Here is a 21524-nt window from a genome sequence, read left to right on the forward strand (position 1 = left end):
AAATTAGAATCTCTAAACAGCTGTTGTCGTCACATTTGCCACCCCATACCGTTATCATCGTCCACACCAACACCCCCAAGTGTGACGGGTGGTGACGACAACCAACATGTGATGATACCACCTATAGATTTTCGTTCATTTATAATTATTTAGTATTTACTTAACTTTGAGTGTTCCACCACCACCGATGATGAGAAAAAACCCTATCAGTGATCGGTATAAACCTCTAATTTTTGTTGCAAATAAACACAAATCGATTGTCTATTCCTGCCCATTGTGACGTGGTCAGTCCAAATCAAGTGTCGATAACCCCCACCCCACCCCATTTATCCACCACCAAACTCAGTCACAACTTTTACTTTGTTGAATAAACAAAGTAGTAAACAAGAAACATCGATCACCACCACCACCAACTACTACTCAAATCAATATCTTGTGTAGAAACACGGTGGTTAACTAATTGACTTCTCAATTACCTTCTTGTTGAAACAACACCCATTTCTTTATGTTTAATCGGTTGTTAACCTCTCATTTTCTTATCTCCATAGGGCTCCATTCGAAGCAACAATCTCTATCTTCACCATCCTTATATCTATAATCTATGATTTTGTTCTACGCCTGCTTCACTGGATCTTGATTTCCTTCTCTCGGTGATCTCGGAGTAATTGGGGTTTATGGGGTTGAAGGTGAAGAAGCAATTTAGGGTTTTGTTCGTGGTGTTGTGGTTTGTTTTGCAGGCGGCTGATGGATTGAGGCCTCTGAGGGAGAGACCTCGTTCATGGGGCGATGAGGTTAGTTTCTACAGTTTGAAGTTTACTTTCATGTTAACTACAAGTTGTCTGTAGATTCTGACTTTGAAATGAATATTGGCCTTTGTGGAGATTGAAAAATAATGTTTATATAGTTGACAAGTGATGAATCTAAATGATTGTTATAGGTTTGTACAAGTTATGGTGTTTGTAACGTTTCCGAAAGTTGAATGGTGTTTATCACTGTTTTTGGTACTACCTCCTTACCAAATTCGAAATGAAGAGAAAGTATGTTGCTAGTTATTTTAATTTGTAGTTGTTCGTGTGTAAAATGTCGATTTCTAGCCGCTTTAAACTAGGATGCTTTTTTTTTGTTTTGTTGTGTTGTGTGGTTTGGTGGTAGTTTCATTTGATTCATATTTTAAGTGTAACATGGGATGATGAAAACGAGTTGTTTCTGGTAGATTAGAGAATGACATTCTCGAAAGGATATTTGGGAATGCTCTCTCTGTGTAAGAGATCGTTTGGTAGTGTAGTAATGACTATTAGGGAAAATATACAAAAACATCAAACATTAGTAATTCAATTATAACAACATACGCAATATTTTATTTGTTGAAATGATATTGATTTGAAAGCATTGCAACACTCTTGTTATATCTTGAGCATGCACTATACAACTAAGGCAACCTAAGTACACCATCAACAGTGTTTGTAACCTATTGGTTTCAGTAAAGACTCTTGATTCCATTTGCTTTCAATCCCATCCATACCTTTACAGAGACAAGGAAACAATTTTTGTTTCCATCTAACAATATAAAGCAACACCCTTTTCTACTCATCCGTCACCACTGACAACACCACTGTCACCAACTAGCCGCTAACACCACTACAGCCGCCGCCATTGCCACTACCATCTCCATCGCCACAACCGTTGCTATCACCACCATAGTTGCCATAATCTCCAGCGAACGTCACAATCCGAACCCACTTTAATTTTATTTCTCTAAATCGACATGTTCAACCCGATCCCATTTTGGTCGGAACCTGTTTTCACCTAGACCCAGTTTTACTTAGTACTTACAGGCTTACCCGATCCTTCAGTTTTGCAAGGTTTAGTTCCTACGGTTGATCTAGAAACACTTGACCTGACTTGCTTGTTACATTCTTCTTTTATGTTACCAAATGTATGTATGCCTTTTGTTATTTTATTGCTGAATGCTTACCAAACTACAAAGATTAACCGACAAGTGACTACCTTTGCAACACAAGCAATGTCAATCTTATGTAAATTTTGGCTTCTAAGCATCGACGAAACATGCATTAGATTTTTTTTGCAATATAGGGTGTAAGACTATGCTGATATTTGTATATTAATGCGTTTTTTATACAATTCAGGTTCTAATACCATGCTGATTTCCATAATAGGATGGCAAACTATGATTTCACATTGCTTTTCAGACTGCTCTTTTGGTATTTAATTGAAATATTTTTATACTTATTAACAAGGTCTTGAATATCAAGTGCTTCACGTACGCGAGGCTAGCTCGCGTTGTTAGGATCACGAGGATTGAATACACACACGAAACTGAACACACACACACGAAAGCAATAAACGACACGAAGATTTAAAGTGGTTCGACCAACTGACCTACGTCCACTGTGCTGCAACTAGGGTTTCTTTATTATTCAGGTGCTCAAGGAATTACAAGTACAATGATATCAATATATAGAGACTAATCTAGGTTAGGAAACTTGATCCCCAAGTTAGGCCCAAGCCCACATATAGATAACTAGGGCCGGCTAAATTAAAACCCTAATTTAATAGCCAAATAAAAACGTGTGGGCCAATGCAAAGTTAGGGTCGGCCGCCCTCCCTTGATCGGGCCTCCATACCAATTCGCCCAACAATCTCCCACTTGGAGGGTCAAACAACGCCCAATAGTCTTCAACATCTGTACATCTTGTAATCTTCCTTTACCATTTAGTTGCAACAGCCTTCTCAACAATTAACCTGAAGGCACGTTGAAGCTCCCACTGAGCCTTAACTCATCAGTCACAACCTGTGACTCGTTGCCGAATCCTGAGAAATCCTGAGAACACACTCTCCAATACTAGCAAGAGATTCTCTGGAGAGACTTTTCCATTTGGAATTCTGGTCCTTTTAACCCACTGTCGCCCTGAAACTGTAATTGAAACACGCCTTGCGCTCCCACTGTCACGATGTCCCTTGACTGGTTTGACCTTCCAAACTCGTTCATCCCGAATCTTCCCTGTAACTTTAGGTTTCTCTCTTGCAAAGGTAACCCTATTCTGTCCCCGAGATTCTGTGAACTCGACTTTGTTTTTCTTCGGAACTGGAACGTCACTTCCTTCTGATGGTATACTCCTTCTGATGGTATACTGACCATGTATAATGAGCCTCTTTTCTTTCCACGAGCCATGACCATATTCCCTTTAACAACCTTCCACTGTCCATTCCCGAACTTAATAACTTCATGTCCCTGATCATCCAACTGGCCAACTGAAATCAACAACCTCTTCAAACCTGGAATAACCTTGACATCTCTTAAAGTCCACGAACAGGCTGAAGTCTTCAAAACAATGTCACCCATGCCCGTAACATCAAGTACCTCATCATTCGCCACTTTTACCTTTCCAAAGTCACTTTCTTTCAGATTCTGCAGTGCTTCACTGCTGTGGGTAGCGTGAAATGAAGCACCAGAATCTATGACCCAGGAATCCACACTACTCTCCACACTACAGACTAACGCATCATCATCATCACTGTGGTCTCCTGCACAGTTTATTTCTTTCTTCTGTTTAGAACACTGATTCCTAAAGTGTCCTACTTCATTACATTTCCAGCATACCACATCCTTTCGAGCCTTAGACACACTCCTCCTCTTGCTCTGACGACTTTCCGCTGATTCTTTCTTCCTCTAGCTTCTGTACTCAACAAATAACTCGAAGACTCACCTGAACCACGACGTCGAGCACCCTCTCCTAAAATAAGATCCCACATCTTCGCAAATGTGAACTTACTCGATTCCGAAGTGCTAGTAACAACAGTTACCTGTGTTTAAAAAAGCGCGCTTGAAGCGATGAAGCGCTGGAAAAAACGCTTTTTTGGCTCTGAAGCGTTACATTACGTGAAGCGAAGTGAAGCGAGCTTTAAGCGGCGAAACGATGAAGTTGTGAAGCGACGCTCCAGCCAATCAGATCACCATTTGGGCCATTTTTTAAGCCCAACAGTCTTTACAAGGTACATATCGACCTTATATCGACGATATAACGACTTCCTATGTGAAATCCGGCGACAAATTCCGGCGACGGAGTTGCTTTCAGCCGGAAACAAGGAAGAAGGGGGAAGAAGAAGAAGAGAGATGCGGCTGCGTATCTTTTAGGCTTTTAGGGTTTTTATAAGTTAAGGTTTTTAAACATTTAACCCCTCTATCTTTCATTAATTTATATTCAGTCTGAAACTTCTAACTTTTTACTTAAAAAGTGTAAAGATAGTTTGTCTATTTAAACATTTAACCCCCTCCATCTTCAGTAGTTTACATTTGGTCCTTAAACTTTTTAATTTATGCATATAAGTACAAAATTAACATTATAAAATACATATATTTAATATGGATAGCTATCTTTTATACATATATATAAAATTAACATTATATATAATTATATATAATATGGAGCGCTTCGTATACGTGAAGCTCTCGCTTCGCGCTTGAAGCTTCGCTTAAAGCTTTTGGAACCAAAACGTTTCGGAGCGCTTCGCGCTTTTTTAAACCAAGACAGTTACGGTTCCGGACCAACTATCAGGCAATGAGGATAATAATAGTAGAGCTTGAACCTCATCATCAAACTTAATATCGACAGACACTAAGCGAGACAAGATTGAGTTTAGGTTATTGATGTGATTTGTTACCGAGTCACCCTCCTTCATCCTAGTATTCACAAGCTCTCGAATAAGATAAACCTTATTTGCTGCAGAAGGGTTCTCATACATGTTTGATAATGTTTCCTTCGTACCTTTAGCTGAGGTCTCCTTCTAGATGTTATAGGCAAGATTCTCAGACAAAGAAAACGTTATCACTGCTCTGGCTTTCTTATCCAACTTCACCCGAACTGCTTGTGACATATCTTTTGGCTTCCCATTCTCAAGCACTTCATCTAAGTCTTTCTGACAAAGTAATGACTCAATCTGCATCTTCCACCAACCAAACTTATTCCCATCAAACTTCTCTATTATAACCTTTCCGTCTACAGCCATGGCAATGACTAAACGAAACACTTGTTATGGATAAACAGAGATAGACACAACAAATCAATCTATTTAATACGCAGGGGAATAACGAACTTGATAATCAAAACTGAAACAAAAACTGAAACAATAAAACCTGACAAATGCGGTTGACTCTGGTTCTAGGTTTCTATAGTTGGTCTCTTTGATTCAACCAAATTGTTCTTTTGCGAAATAGATCTCCGATTTCGGCTGATTCGGGACTGGTTGTTAAAGCTTTCGAAAAACAGAACCCAAAACTCCTTCTGCAACGGCGGCAGAAACCCTAACGACGGCGGCGGAACCCTAGGGGCGCTAGTGTGGTGGCGACGGTTGACTGGGTGGCTGACGGCGAAAGAACCGAAGATGGCGGTTCTCGTGTGATCCCGATCAAGAGCCAAAGCTCTGATACCAGTTGTTAGGATCGCTAGGATTGAATACACACACGAAACTGAACACACACACACGAAAGCAATAAACGACACGAAGATTTAAAGTGGTTCGGTCAGCTGACCTACGTCCACTGTGCTGCAACTAGGGTTTCTTTATTATTCAGGTGTTCAAGGAATTACAAGTACACTGATATCAATGTATAAAGACTAATCTAGGGTTAGGAAACTTGATCCCCAAGTTAGGCCCAAGCCCACATAGAGATAACTAGGGCCGGCTAAATTAAAACCCTAATTTAATAGCCAAATAAAGACGTGTGGGTCAATGCAAAGTAGGGTCGGCCGCCCTCCCTTGATCGGGCCTCCGCACCAATTCGCCCAACACGCTTCTCCGTTTCTGGCACTCTATGCGCCTCTCATGTTTTAAGAGCAAGATCTAGAAGTTAAATTAGCTTCATATTATGTGTCTGAAAAATTTATTTTGGGGTTGTGAATTGTGATGCCAATATGTTTGCTGTGGTTTTAGGGGAGGCAGTCCTATGGTATTACTTTTTCTTCGTGTTATTGACTTTCAAACCATAGTATTTGACTTTCTGCAAAGTAACTAGTTTTCGTGCAAAAAAGGGACCTAATAGCTAACAAAATTGTGTGAAACGTAAATGCTAAAAAATGTTATCCCACCTGTCACTGCCCATTCTTGTAAAGGATGGTAAATCGTAATTCGTAACACGATCAGTGGTTTGTTTGGAACAAAATCAAAGTACTCCATGTGAAATGTCAGTGACTTCTGTTTGCTAGAAACATCATAATCACAATCGTTTTGGGTATTGATTTGATATACCAAGTTGGAGTAAAATATAATTTAACCTTTTCTGCTTCTTTCAGTGGCTTGTTGCAAGGAAAGACGAGAATGAATTGGGTCCATCCTCTGCATGGAATATAACCGGGACATACAGAGGTTTGTAAATTAGAACTAGCTATCATGGAATATAAATAGTTCTCGTTTTAGAGTTCTTAGTTGCTGCCTGAGACTCTGATTTGAATGCTGCTGGGGTTTTAGCATTTAATAGCTAATAACATGTGTATCAAATGCTTATTTTCACTTTATTACGAGGACATTAAGATATTTACTTAGGCTATGTTTTTTTGGTAATTCATAACCAGATATTTGATGTTTTTCATTGATGTCGTGCTTATAATATCAGGGGCTTGGAGGTTCCTCCAGTCATCTAATACCTCTAGCAGATTCCCAGATTTTATGAAATCAAGTGGGAGTTCTGTTTTGGAATTGGTCACTAGGCCAACTAAAATAAATGGCGTACATTATGTTCAGGTATTGTTGTTATATATCAAGATTGACAAGGTCAAATATTTCTTTTTCCTTTTTCTTACTTTAAGGAATTCTAAATTTGTAACATCTTAACATGACAGGGTGTAATGATTTTCCATGATGTGTTTGATAATGAGCCTGAAGCTGGCCGTGTCCAAATAAGGGTAGAAGGAGTATACATATGGCCGTTCAGACAACTTCGAATGGTCGTCAACAGGTAGCATATCTTCTCTGTTTTCAGGCAATTGAACATATATAAGAGTCACTTGGCAACACATATCCACTAATATATCGCTATGGGCTCGTCATTCTCATACCGGCACACCGCACATGTAATGAGCTAGTGACTGACTAAATCTTTATAATTTCTGAAGCATGAAATCATTTGGCTAGTCATAGCAGCACTAGTCACTCTCATATCCCTGCGTCTTCCCTCAAACTCAAATTTGTGCTTCTCAATCCATGCAAGCCTGACTCGTTTCATATTCAGAGAATTTTCAACACACCTTTTTGCGTTAACATAAATATTAATTTAAATTATATATTTTTTCCGATAAAAACTAATAGAAAACGAAGGAAGCAACACAACATAAGGAATTATAATGTAAATATGTTTTGAATATGAATTTACATATCACGCAAGCAAACACATATACAACGTTACGCACATGCTTTTGAGTCTGCTTGTATACCTATGTACATGTTTGCATGTTAATATGTGTCTTAAGTGAATATGTACATACATATTTTTTTTTCTCATAAAGTATGCCATATATTTACACATGTATGTGGGCGCATGAGGAATACTATGTGGAAATATAATTAAGTTTGAATAATTTCCCCCATGTACATTACCTTTTGAGGCTCATTGCCATCCTAAGCTAACGCTTATTTCTATGGTAATAGGTTGTGATTTGCTTTCTTGGAAATTCTGATTGTTATACAATTTGTATATTTTCAAAGGTGCAACAACAAAAAAAACTCTTCATAAATGTATTTGAATTTAGAACATATTAAACTTAAATGAATATAGTTGAGTGATATCTATTTTGTAGGAAATGCCTATGTTCCAATGTTACTTAAATATTGTAAAAGTCGTCTTCCTTCTCTATAGAAGGGCTGATATACAATTTGTATATTTTCAAAAGTGTAACTAAAACGACTCTATAAATGTATTTGAAATTAAAACATATGAAACTTCTATGAGTATGGTTGAGTGATATCTATTTTGTAGAATATGCCTACGTTCTAATGTTAAATGTTGTAAAAGCCGCCTTCCTTCACCATAAAAGGCTTATAGACAAGTAAATAGGATGTCATCATGTCTCTGGTTAATTGCTTAAAATATGTCTACAATTAGGCAAGAATATGATGGTCCATAAGTGGACAGTCCACTTATGGACCATCATATTCTTGCCTAATTGTAGACATATTTTAACCAATTAACCAGAGTAAATTATATTAATGTTCCTTGAGGTGTTACACTTCCAAGTATATATTGATTTGAGAATGATGTTCCTTGAGGTGTTACACTTCCAAGTATGTATTGACTTGAGAATCATCATGATAGTCTAGATACCGATATATGAGATAAGGTATAGTTGTAGATCATGTACCTAGTGTACCTTTACGTTGGGATTCAAGTAGATTGCCGGTTTGCAACATAGTGAAAAAATATCACAAATAGGATAGTTAACGCATTTATGTATCTTTTTGCTATGATATTTTTGGTGATTAAGGATTAAAATGGACAAATATTTTTTACTATTAGTTTATAAGTATTTATGAATACCGGACACCTCGCTTACATGATGCTAGGCACTTTTACTTTTATTGTCTTGTGTGTTGCCTTATCTGGAAGATGGATTGTACATTGAAAGTGTGTTGATGAAATTATGTATGATATGCAGCGGAAGAGATGGAGAGTTTGGTCAAGAAGAGGATTATATACTATCCAATCCATACCACCTGGTAATCTTTATTATCTTAGTGATGCTCGTAATATTATATGGCCATGATACTCTAAGTTGGCCAAACTATTACTCTTACAACGGAGTTTTGTTTATTGGTCACTGTCTCACACTACACAAATTGGAGAGTAAAGTTGCATTTTCTCCGTGGTCACTGAGTTTTTTTTTTTTTTGTTTGTAAATATTGCTTTAGGAACACCAAGGACTGTAAGGTAGAGTAAAATGATTTAGGAGAATAAGCACTTTGCAACAAATCTGATTATCAAAAGCGTTATTATCCTTTAAACATTCAGAATCTATCAAACACAATCAAAGCTGATTATTACAACTTCAAGTAGCAGAAGCACATCAAAATACTTATCTCTTGCACCATGTTCAATCACTGCTGATCATTTTATTTTGACTATTCGAAATCATACAATCACTTTCAAAATGCACATTCAAACACCGACTACCACAGAAGGAGGTTTTCTTGGTAGTGATAGATGCTCATTATAAAAGAACAGTAAGGATCTATCAACTTTTAAAAGAATAGTAACTGAATGATCTTTTAGGTTGCTAATATTAATTATCAGTGCACGGGTTCATCACAGGAGAGGGCTTGACTTTCTGGGATGGAATCTGTGGCATCCACCTATACATTCACATAATCGTTAGTTAGCCTCCTGCCAAACGCATGAAAATCATATTATAAACTTATCTATCTTTACTCAATTCCAGCTTGGAGTTTTCTCATCACAAGTCTTCCAGGAGTCCCCACAAGATAAAATCAGGAAGCGCACACAATGTACTTTTTCTCACAATTTGTTTTGTATTACTTCCTTTTCCCAAAGGAGTTTAAAGTACACTAATTTTTTTGTTGCAGCCCCAATTAGTGACATGGACAAACACTGTAATGTTGAAATCTCTGCCCAAATTTCTCGTGTCTCATCTACCCAAAGTGGTATAATTCATTCTCTCCTGAAACTTTATTTTTCTAGTATATACAATAACATATAATCTGTTTGGATTTTTTTCTTCCTTTGCGTTAGATGGAGAACATGATCGTTATTACATGGAAGGCTTAATGGAGAGCCCTTCTGCTGATGATGATGGAGATTGCTTCTCCCCAATGCTGATGAATGCCACTTCAGTTAACATAGAGGTTTACTACAACAAAGCAGTCAATTATACATTAATGGTTACCTTTGTATCCTTCAATTTATCCTTCTTTAACAATTGATCCATACTTCTTTTATATAAAATATTTCAAAATAAGGTTGCTAACTCTTAGATTATTTTTCTTTTCGACCAAATATAAATCAACTGCTTATTGTTGCTCCTTAAACTATTCGGCGTATCAGATTTCTTTCCTCCAGGTTCTTCTGTTAATTCGGCAAATGGAGCATAGTAATACACAATCTGTAAGATTTTGACAAGTTGTACCTGTATTCTAGCACTTGATTAAATTTTAGTATGATTATTACTATACGTATGTATGACAATTTGACAATCTACCGCAGGGGGCTGCGAAAGTATCAATTCTGATGATTGGACAACAGGCTATCATGGATGCGTATCTTTGCCTTATACATTTGACTGCGGGGATATTAGTTGGTATGCATTTTACTACTTCATTTCAGGATGTTTTCCAACGGCTTTCGTTGTTCTCTTAAGAAAGATTGTTTTGCTTTTTTTTTTTTTTTGTTGATTTTATACTTTTTATGTAAAATGTGCTGAACAATGCAATTAAGTAGAATTGACATATTGGATGTGTCGGGAGATGTGTCAAATATGGGCTAGCTTGACCGGTCAACATCCTTTTGCATACCCTTTTTGGAATTTCTTAAATAATTAGTATGTTAAATATGATTAGGAAAATTATGCATCGAAATGATAAACCAATTTGTTCTAGTCAAGGGAAAGTAGGAGATAATAGACATTTGAGTATACATTGGGCGATTTTTTTAACCTTTCAACTTTTTTAGCTTTGTTTTATTTTACCCTTCTGACCCATTTGGAGTTAAACATAAACCCAAATTGATCTGCTTTGCAGTCATGCAACTCAGTCTATTAGGAAAAATTTCAATCCATCGATCTTATTCTGTGTATTACTTGTTCTCTAATTGTGATGATTAATGTCCTTTTGTTAATACTTTAGCTAATATGCTTTGTCTTCTGCAATAAAAAAACGTGTTTCCATATTGAATATGGTGTTTGACCTGCAGAATCACTGTTTAATGCTTTTGCTACTGCGGCATTTTTTAAGTTTGTGGTGTTCTCAATCTTTGAGATGAGGTATCTTCTTGCTATATGGAAAGCCAATCGGTCAATTACTAATGGAGAGGGTTGGGAAGCAATGAGACGTGAACTTTCACTTCTTTACAGTCGATTCTGTAAGTACTTCTCTCTAGTGCTATAAAGTTTGTCGCAAATTTTCTTCAAATTGACTTGTATGCCAGTTTCTTTTCTAGTTTTCCTATCAAATTTAACTATTTGTCCATTTCCATTGTCAGTTTTCTATAAGATAGTAGTATTAATGTGATCTGTATTGCTTGCACTAAAAAAACTTGTGAAAATTTATTTGGCAGATGGAATCCTTTTAGGTGGTATTCTGGTGATGTATGAGTTCCACAGATATTTGCGGGGTATCCTTGTTGTTTTGCATTTGTTTTGGGTCCCACAAATCGTGAGTAACATTATTGGTGATTCAAGAAAACCATTGCATCCCCATTATATAATAGGGATGTCCCTGACTCGGCTTGCAATTCCTTTCTATCTGTTTGGGTGTCCTCATAACTTCATGCGAATCCAACCTGATCACAAGTGGTGTGTTACTTTGGGTCTTCTTGTTGCTTTCCAGGCTGCACTTCTCATTTTACAACACTATCTTGGATCTCGTTGTTTTATTCCTCGCCAGGTCTCTTTCTTTTTTGTTTTCTACATTTCTCACCCCACCCCACCCACGCTCTTATTTTTATTCCACAAATCATTTTATTTTAAAGATTTGGATTTATGTATAGTTTTGTAATTATATTAAGGGAAAAAATCACTAAATGTTTCACTAAAGTCACTCAAACTTCTAAGTAAGGGAATAACCAACCAACTTTCATAATGTGTTCCGATGTGAAATTTAGTTACCGATTGATGTCATTTCTTTGAACTTAATAGACGACGTGATAAAAAATAAATTATCTGGATTATTTAAAGAAAGGATTAACTCTTATTTATAACATACTTTATAAAATAAAATATATTATATCATTTAAAATTCTTAAAACATAAAAATGAACCTAATATTTATTCCATAGATCCTTTTATTTCGAAGATTTGGATTTGTATATTATTTTGTAATCGTATTAAATATTAATGAGGAAAGAATGAAAATAGGTAAAAAATGTGTCCGTTGGTTCAACTTGTGAAGATAAATTTGTAATATACCATTTTCTTTTATCTATTCATTTTTCACTTGTGAAAAATATGGTTTTACTTTAGTTTCTTTGACTCACATTTCACTTTTGGTGCAGATTTTGCCTGAAAAATATTGTTATTTTAGAAGGGTTGATCATGATTCAAATAACATAACCGATTGCGTCATTTGCATGACTACTATTGATCTCACTCAACGCCCTGACGATTGCATGGTATTTGACGAAAATTCAAACTATTTAGTTACTTTTCATCATTGGGTCAAGAAAAGAATTATTCAACAATCATATTATACTACAATTTTATAATAAATACATCTATCAACTACATAATAATTGGTGGGATGTTATTTGCTTTGCCGATAGGTGTACTCTTTTCCCCACCACGAATCTAACTAAATGTTGTTTGTAGGTTACTCCATGTGATCATTTTTTCCACTCTGGTTGTTTACAAAGATGGATGGATATAAAGATGGAGTGCCCAACTTGTCGGCGTTCGCTTCCACCAGCTTAAAAGTGGATTATACGGAGCTGAACCACTTGACATGACCAACCTGTTCATTGTGATATCATGGTAAGAAAGGATTAATATTATTATTGATTTATTTTTATATAACTTTTTGAAATTAGAGTGTGGACCAAAATTTAAATCACAATGAGCCGTATTCCCGTCTTTTGTTGTTTCCTTGTAGGACTCATACGCCTCTAAAGTATCTTACTCATGATGTTTAGTTGAAAATTTGCAAACTTGTCCTTGAATATATTATGGGTTAATATTATAAGTAAATGGCGTACTTCTTCATCATTTTGCGTGAAAAAGTCACTCAGCCAAATTTTGGTATATTAACCCATAATATATTCAATAACCTAAAATTAAACCCACTACATCACCACCCAAAACCTAAACACCCACCCCCACCACCACCCAAAAACCTAAACCCCCCACCCCCAAAAACCAACCCCCCCAAAAAAAAAATAAATAAATAAACCTAAAAAAAATCTAAAAAAAACTAAACACCCACCCCCACCCCCTTGGCAAAAAATAAAATAAAAAATATATTTTTTTTTTTTTGGCGGTGGGGGTTTAGGTTTTTGGGTGGTGGTGGGTATTTAATTATTATTTTTTTTTTTTTGTGTAGTGAGTTTTTATAGGAGCCTTTATACCCTTCTTACAATTAGATCCTTTGTATTTGATCCTAATCCTTATTCTCTATGTAGAGTTGGTCAATATATAATTACTCTTCCTTATTTTAGTAAAATACACTTGTGAAAAAACTTGAAGTAAGGACTTGTTATCCAAAATGTCAAAATTTGGCCGAGTGGCATTCCAAATGTGCAAAGATGAGGACATGGTTAAGTTTTTATCATATAAGTTAGTTAAGTTTGTACACAAGGTGATAAAAAACTGTTGTACAGGACATCTAAGTCAACAAAAAAGACCATCTTCATAGCCTCCACATATGTAACGAGTGTGCTAGTAGGTGAAATTTATCTTTGATATCAGGGCTACGTGCAATTTAAACCTAAGTAGTTAATGCGGTAAAATATCAGATATCGGTCAAGGACCGATATATGAGATATCGGTTATCGCGGTGGGATATCGGTAATTTTCATATCATGCTAAACTTATATATATATATATATATATATATATATATATATATATATATATATATATATATATATATATATATATTTAAATTTAACACTAACAATTCAGTATACTCCTACCATTAACAAATTAACTCTTTGCAAGTTGTAAAACACTAACAATTGTAGCAAGTAGGAACTCACTAAGACTTAAAACACTAACAACTAACAATTAAGACTTAAAACACTAATAGCAACAATAAGAAGAAAGGCGAATGGTAGAACTGAGAAGAACGGTACCGATATCGGGAAAACCGGTGATATATCGGTCAATATCGCCGATATTATCGGTACCGATATCAGGACCGATATTTTGCACTGATATCTTGGCAGGAGACCGATAACCGATATATGATATATTGGTGATATATCGTGATATTAACTACATAGGTTTAAACAAGCTCAGGGACTAAATTACAAAAATCGTCCTTTATGTACGTCACTTATTGCAAACTGTGTCCTTTGTCTTCAATAATTACAAAAAACGTACTTGATGTTTGCAAACCCTTACAAGTTATGTCCTTTAGCCCTAACTAAGTTAATTTTTGTGGTTAAATCTCACCAAATGAACCCCACATGAGGGTATTTTGCTCATTTTACTCTCATGTGGGGTCCATTTGGTCATACTTAACCACAAAAATTCCCTCATGTGGGGTTCATTTGGTGAGATTTAACCACAAAAATTAACCGAGTTAGGGCTAAAGGACATAACTTGCAAGGGTTTGCAAACATCGAGTACGTTTTTTGTAATTATTGAAGACAAAGGACACAGTTTGCAATAAGTGACGTACATCATGTGGGGTTCATTTGGTGAGATTTAACCACAAAAATTAACCGAGTTAGGGCTAAAGGACATAACTTGCAAGGGTTTGCAAACATCGAGTACGTTTTTTGTAATTATTGAAGACAAAGGACACAGTTTGCAATAAGTGACGTACATAAAGGACAGCATTTATTTGTTATTTAGCTTAATTATCGTTAAAACTTTAAATGCCAAATGTTGCACTTCCAAAATTCTGGATTGGAATTGAGTTTATAATGTTTTTTGCAACAAAATTTTCATATTTGCAGTGTTTTTCATATTGTATACTGGATTGCGTATTTAATAACAAATAAACGTATATTTATCTGAGAATTGTAACGTACCATGCTGCATTTTATATATCAAATATGTCATAAACTAAATTATCCGTACTGTTATGATTATTTGCAGATTTGCAGGGATACCCAAAAGTTGACTTATGTAGAGCTTATATCAGGAAACTGCATAAACTGTATATTGTACATTATGTAAACATTTATTCGAGCGCTGGGACCAATCGATTCCTCTTCAACATTAGATCATCTATATTGACTTAGGAGAAACCACATTTTGAGCTACTGATAGTGCAGCCCATTTGGTATAATAATGTATGTATATAGAATTTTATGCAGTTGGTGAATTTTAACATGACCTTAACCGCAATTTCCATCTTTTTATTTATTGTCAGTTGAATCTGTGGTTCAAGGTTTTCTCTTTTTTTTTTTATTTATTTTTTTTATACTATTGTTATTGTCATCATTTCACCGTTGCAATCTTGCACTCTACAAATTAGTTAATATTTTAGTTGGTTTCAGTGGACCATTTTTGTGTGGTTGCGACTAGTGGTGGAGCCAAGATCTTTTTTCTTCACCGGGGTCATTCTTTTTCGATGGTTGAATACATCTTAACTCGATGTCCGTATTTTTGGTTTGAGTTAGGTTGGGCGCCATATTGATTTGTATTTTAACCGGTAAAACTAAGAACTTAAGTGAGGTAATAATGACCACGAAAATGTTACGTAGCAGGTACATCGTGTTTTATTTTGTAGATAACAAATGGTTTATTATCTAGTGTTTTATTGGTAGAAGTTATAAGCTATTTTAGTTTTTGATAACAAAGGGTACATAATGTTATATTTTGTGTATAGCAAATGGTATATGATGTTTTATTTTATAGGAATATGTGTGTTTATTATAATTGAATAATTATCTAATTTAGGGGTTGTTTGGCTAAGCTTTTCAAAATGACTTATTTGCTTATTTGCCTTCTGAAAAGCAAATAAGCAAATAAGTCATTTTGAAAAGCTCCATTTTAAAGCTTTTCAAAACAGCTTATTGACTTATTTGCTTGTCAGAAAAGCAAATAAGCAAATAAGTCATTTTGAAAAGCTTAGCCAAACAGCCCCTTACTCTTATACCATCCATCCTTAATTTTAATAATTGCCACATGTCTAATTCTTATAGTTTATTATCATTCTTATGAATTTTCCCTTGTATATATTGGGCAATTATAAGAAAAAATCGCATATAAGTTAAGAAAACTAAAAAAACCCAAATGAATGGACCTTGTTTTGTCAAGTGTTACACCTTTTTACAGACGTGTTACGTGTAACAACTAGAGGCTGCCGCGTGTTACGTGTAACAACTAGAGGCTGCCACGTGTTACGTAACAACAGTCTGCAAAAGCTGTTACACGTAACACGTGGCAGCCTCTAGTTAAACGTAACACAATCTACAAAAAGGTGTAACACGTGGCAAAAGGAGGTCCATTCATTTGGGTTTCTTAGTTTTCTTAACTAATATGAGTTTTCTATCCCTCCTATATATACATATATATATATAGAAAGTATATCGTACATTACGGCTTAACGTACTTCACGTACAACAACGTGCGTGATTTGTTATATAACATGGGTGATTAATGTTTTCAATATGCGTGATTATTGTGTTTCAACATGCGTGATTTTGGATTTTTGAGTTATAACGTGCGTGATTTTAAAATGAACGTGTGTAATTACCTGTCGTACGTGATATACGTTAAGCCGTAATGTACGTTAACCTTCCTCTCTCTCTCTCTATATATATATATGATTAGGTTCAAGAGTGAACACTAGTGTAGCTTGTGAACTAAGTGAACTAATCCTGGCCATACACGTGTGTAGATCAATGGCCACGATTTGTTCACTTAGTTCGCAAATACACTGGTGTTCACTCTAGAACCCCACCATATATATATATATATATATATATATATGTGTATGTATAGAGCCAGGATTTAGAGAAAACGGTGAAAAGTGTGAGAACGATTATGGATGGCGTGGTGGCGTTTTCGTAAATAACATCACTTTTATTAAGTGGACGCGCTTCATTAAAGGTAAAAAAGTCTTTTGAGTTCTTTACACAAAACGCCAAACTCATGAATAAAACGCCATTAAATTCCCGCCTTAACCTACATAGCACACATCATCCTAATCTAAACGCCACTAGATATAAAACGCCAAACTTTATTTTTAACCGATAAAGCTGAACAAACAGTAACTGAAACGACGGAACTTAATTACTAGCATTTATTATAATAAAATCGCGCCTAAAATACGCGCCAAAAACTTCTTATATAAACAACCTCTCAGACCTTCTAACAACCACACCAAACCTAAAACGCCGTATTTTCCTATATACCATTCTTCTTAGAAACGCCAAAAAAAACCCAAATATCAAAGATTCCAATCGACGTTTCTTTGAGATACACCATTTTCTCAGTAAACTTTCACTCATGTGATGGACAAAATCCTTATGCGGGGATATTGTCCATCTCATTGAGCAAAATCTTATTGAGTCTATCCTCAATATATGTGACAACTGGCACTTTTCCACATATTCCGTACAATGTTAAACAGTAATTTGTGCATTAATGACTGTGCCTGATTTAATTAATGACATGAATGATTTTCTGAATGCTGTCATATACATACAAGTGCATTACGTGTTGCAAGATTATTTATCATTATTGCATGCAACACAATATGGTTCAACTAATGCACAAGAACAAAGTTAGCACAGTTACTAGACAAACTAGAAGCACTGACGGGAGTTCAGTACTCTGACGGACATGATGTTAAGACACAGAATGAGTCCGAAACCAAGAGTTACACTAGAATAGTGTGTAGGAAAGTAGAGATTACAAAACTGCCTTCCTAGTGATGATTTAAGTGCTGGAAAGTGCCCGAAACACACAAAAACTGTAGAATTCTGCAGAAAACAACAGAATTCAGCAATTTTCAGCATTTTAACTCTAAAATATAATGTAGAATTATGGTTTAATGGTCCAGAATGCTTTCCTAAGTGCCGGGAAGCAAAACTGTCATAAAAGACTACATAAAGCACACTAAACTGCACAATTTAGCACCTTAATGAACCGGTAACCAACCGAACAACTGGACACTACCCGAAACACCAAATTTTCACTAGAACCATTGTTTTAGTGTTACGAAGCTAGTTATGGTCATCGAACATCATAACACATCCAATAAACTCTAAACACATATAATACTAACCAATACACTTGAAATCCAACTTAATTATATGTGGATTTCAAACAATCACCAATACACCAAACTCGTATAATACTAAACACATATAATACTAACCAATACACTTGAAATCCAACTTAATTTTTAGACATCTAAAAACAACCCAACTAACACCCCCCCACTTACGGTTATACATAGGCCCCACAAATAGATTTTTTTCAATATTCTATTAGATCATGTTGGCATGATTATGAACATTATACCCACTAGTTTATGAGATGTTGGAAGATATTGTATTAAAAACCATAAGTTACAACACAATACTCATTTTACAACTTCACAACTTCATCACCTTCCTTTCCTCCCTCCTTGTTCTTGGCTCCCATCACCCACACTTCAACCTCCATTTTCATTCCTTTAACAACCATTCTAAGGTGATCCAAGGGTGCTAGAAGCAAAGTTAAGAAGTGTGGAAGCATTGGAACTTGAAGGACCTTCACATAAAGCTTTTATCCACCTTGTTCATCATCATCTTCATCTTAGTTTCTTCCCTAGCCATTGTGCTAGTAGTAAGCCCCTCACAACCTAATTTTACTTCTCATTTTAGTGGTTAAAAGATTATGTAATGTGTTAATCATAAGAATCTTAAAGAAACAAGAAGATGATCACTTACATAAAGCTTAATAACATAAGAATCTAAGTTGTTTTAGTGTATGTGTGATACTTGATTATTAATTTCTTGTGCTTATGATGTTAATCATCATAAGAAGCTTGCTATATTGTGATTTAACACATGATCTAGCAAGTATGAGGATGAATCTTGTGAAAATCAAAATGATCATCCTTTATGTTCAACATGAACTTGAAAATGAAGTTGTTTTTGAGTATGATGATGATTGATGCACGTTATAAGTCTTGTAAATGGATGATTACAAAAATAATTTTCTCAAGAAACCAAAGTTATTTACAAGATTAACATGAACATGGCTTTTAAAGAAAGTAAACATGATTTGAGTGTTAAATCAAAGCTAGAAACATGTTGTTAACAAGAAGAATACAAAAAGAATCATTTTTAGAAAATCACCATGTAAGTTGTGAAGAAGTAAAATCTTCAAGAATGAGTTTTCTAAACTATAAACCATGTTTTTAAGGGTAACTAAACTTACTAAACAACATGTTAATACTACAAATTTTTACAAACTTTCAAGTTCATGACATACTGTAAATTGCATGATCTTGGCTCATGGTAAGTCTTGAGTTAATTGTTGATGATTGGTGGTAAATTTTAAAAGAAATGATATGCTTTTAAAGCATAGAAACCTCCATTTTTAAGGGGAAAATATGGCAAAATTTTTGTAGAAATTAAACACTTAGAAAAATATTTTTTTAAACAAGTGTTTACAAGTAAATTTTGATCAAGGTTTTCATATAAAAATTTGCCATAAATTTTGTTACAAAAATTACAAATATTGGAGGTTGGTTTTTGATAAATAAAAATGACTAAGTATATATTTAGGAAAATGTATATTTAGATATCACAATTTGTGTGCTACTTGTATATTATGTGTATTAGTTATATTATTTTTAGGAACTTGAAAATAATATAACACACCAAAATACCAAAATTGTAATGCAAAATATTACCAAAATTCCAAGAAAATAAATATATAATTTATACCCGAATTGTGGACAAACCGAACAAGGACCATGGACTATAAAAATATAGATTCCGGAAATAAATTCATATATTTCGACAAGCATGATAAACGGTGTTTTGGAAACCAAGGAAACGGAAAATATGATTCTTATAAGTATTACAGATTATATCATATTTTTTTCAAGTAGAAAATAGATTATTTTGAGTGGAGAAAAATATATACATTTTCTCGAACAATTAGAAGATATATTATTTTTGAAGAAAATATATATTTTCTTAAACAAGCTAAAAACATATTATTTTGGGTGAAAATGGGATTATAAATATTTTCTAAGTTAATCTTGAAAATATATTATTTTTAAGATTTATACGAAAGCATAATTATTTTTGCCAAGAAAGATTTATAGATATTTTTCTATAAAATTTTTCTTAAAATACATATATTTTAAGAATACGAGTTTGCTGATTTTTAGATGTCTAAAAATAATATTCCGGAAAACTAAATACAAGATTAAGTATAAAATACTTAATAAATATAAGAAAATACGTATTCTCATACGTACAAATGCACACCGGTATACACCACCAATACTTGACAGAATACACAAATACACAAGTACATGTACACCCATACTTGGGAAAATACATACGTGGAAATACATAATAAACCCATTTAAAAATATTTTGTTCTAACAATATTCCATATAATTGACAAATATAATTTAAGTTAAGATATTATAATTTTAACTAATAATTGTACACCTTGGAATTATACAATGTACATAAAAAACATAAGTCAAAGGATACTAAGTCTTAACAAAGCAACTAAGACTAAAAGTCGTTACACGACCTAAACGTCTAATAAAACATGGCACGTGTGTAGGTAGTTGTACGACTCATAGAAGGACCTTTGAGTATACGAGACAGCAGGACGCAAAATTATGAGTTCATGTCCCCCTTTTCTTTTAACTGTTTTCAGATTTATAACTCTCGGGGGTGAGATACATGTTTCAAATGTTCAAATGTTTCAATGGCATGATATAGCTAAGGAATGAACTGTTAGATCACGTGGATAATGTAGTATCTCTCTTAAGTGCCATTAATCTAGTTTAAGACCGAGGGGCATGAGTGGTAGATCTATCTGGGTGTAGCGAGCCCCACCCATGGGTACTTGTGTGGCCGCATGTGGTGACTATGTCGTTCCCGCCGGATGGCCCGGAGGAAATTCGCGAGGTTTGAGCACTTCCTACATACCACACATATTAATGTCTTAGCTACACATTAATGATCTGTTCATAGACGCTTTCATACCAGATTACAAAGGCATATTTACAAATGTTTACAAGATTATTCGAACTCATACAGAAACACATGAACTCGCTCAACTTTTGTTGATGTTTTCAAAATTACATGTATTTCAGGAAATAAGATGGATCTTGGGCGCTGGTGTTGTTTTCAAGACGTAAAGTCCAAGTTTAGATGTCACCCACTTTTGTATTGTAACATAAATTGAGGATATTGGTTGAAACTTAAAAGACTTGTGTTTGTAACTTTTCAAATTTATGAATGGATGAACATCATGTTTTAATCATATAGTTGTTTATTATAATTAAATGCAATGATATTGAACAAGTCACACATCATACGCTTCCGCAAAAGTCAGGGTGTGACAATATAAACGCCAAAACATACAAAAACCACAAAATTGCAAAAACGTTATTTCTTGGAAATTCAGTTTTGTTCTCAATAAAGA

At 34.8% G+C, this 21524-nt stretch overlaps 1 protein-coding gene across 2 annotated transcripts; it reads left to right on the plus strand.

The window, feature by feature from the left end:
- The first annotated feature begins 263 nt into the window (after positions 1-263).
- Positions 264-15290, plus strand: LOC110940722 (transmembrane E3 ubiquitin-protein ligase FLY2). Of its 2 annotated transcripts, XM_022182280.2 has the most exons (16): positions 264-448; positions 549-791; positions 6312-6384; positions 6632-6759; positions 6858-6973; positions 8667-8727; positions 9447-9513; positions 9592-9669; positions 9758-9915; positions 10070-10129; positions 10229-10322; positions 10934-11101; positions 11297-11625; positions 12233-12349; positions 12546-12707; positions 14997-15290. In XM_022182280.2, the coding sequence occupies exons 2-15, from the start codon at positions 675-677 to the stop codon at positions 12645-12647; spliced, it is 1668 nt and encodes a 555-aa protein (XP_022037972.1). In that variant the 5' UTR covers positions 264-448; positions 549-674; the 3' UTR covers positions 12648-12707; positions 14997-15290. The 2 variants fall into 2 exon arrangements, with proteins under 2 accessions (XP_022037972.1, XP_022037971.1); XM_022182279.2 differs by having other exon boundaries at positions 264-791.
- The last annotated feature ends 6234 nt before the right edge of the window (positions 15291-21524 follow it).

Source organism: Helianthus annuus, chromosome 5 (genome assembly GCF_002127325.2).
Source record: "Helianthus annuus cultivar XRQ/B chromosome 5, HanXRQr2.0-SUNRISE, whole genome shotgun sequence".
NCBI classification, from domain to species: Eukaryota; Viridiplantae; Streptophyta; class Magnoliopsida; order Asterales; family Asteraceae; genus Helianthus; species Helianthus annuus.

Bases quoted from the DNA above. Each gene is read 5' to 3' on its own strand.
- LOC110940722 (XM_022182279.2), top strand. From the start codon at position 675: ATGGGGTTGAAGGTGAAGAAGCAATTTAGGGTTTTGTTCGTGGTGTTG. The intron at 9,514-9,591 runs GTACTTTTTCTC...TTTTTGTTGCAG, and splicing joins AATCAGGAAGCGCACACAAT to CCCCAATTAGTGACATGGAC. The intron at 9,916-10,069 runs GTATCCTTCAAT...TCGGCGTATCAG, and splicing joins ATACATTAATGGTTACCTTT to ATTTCTTTCCTCCAGGTTCT.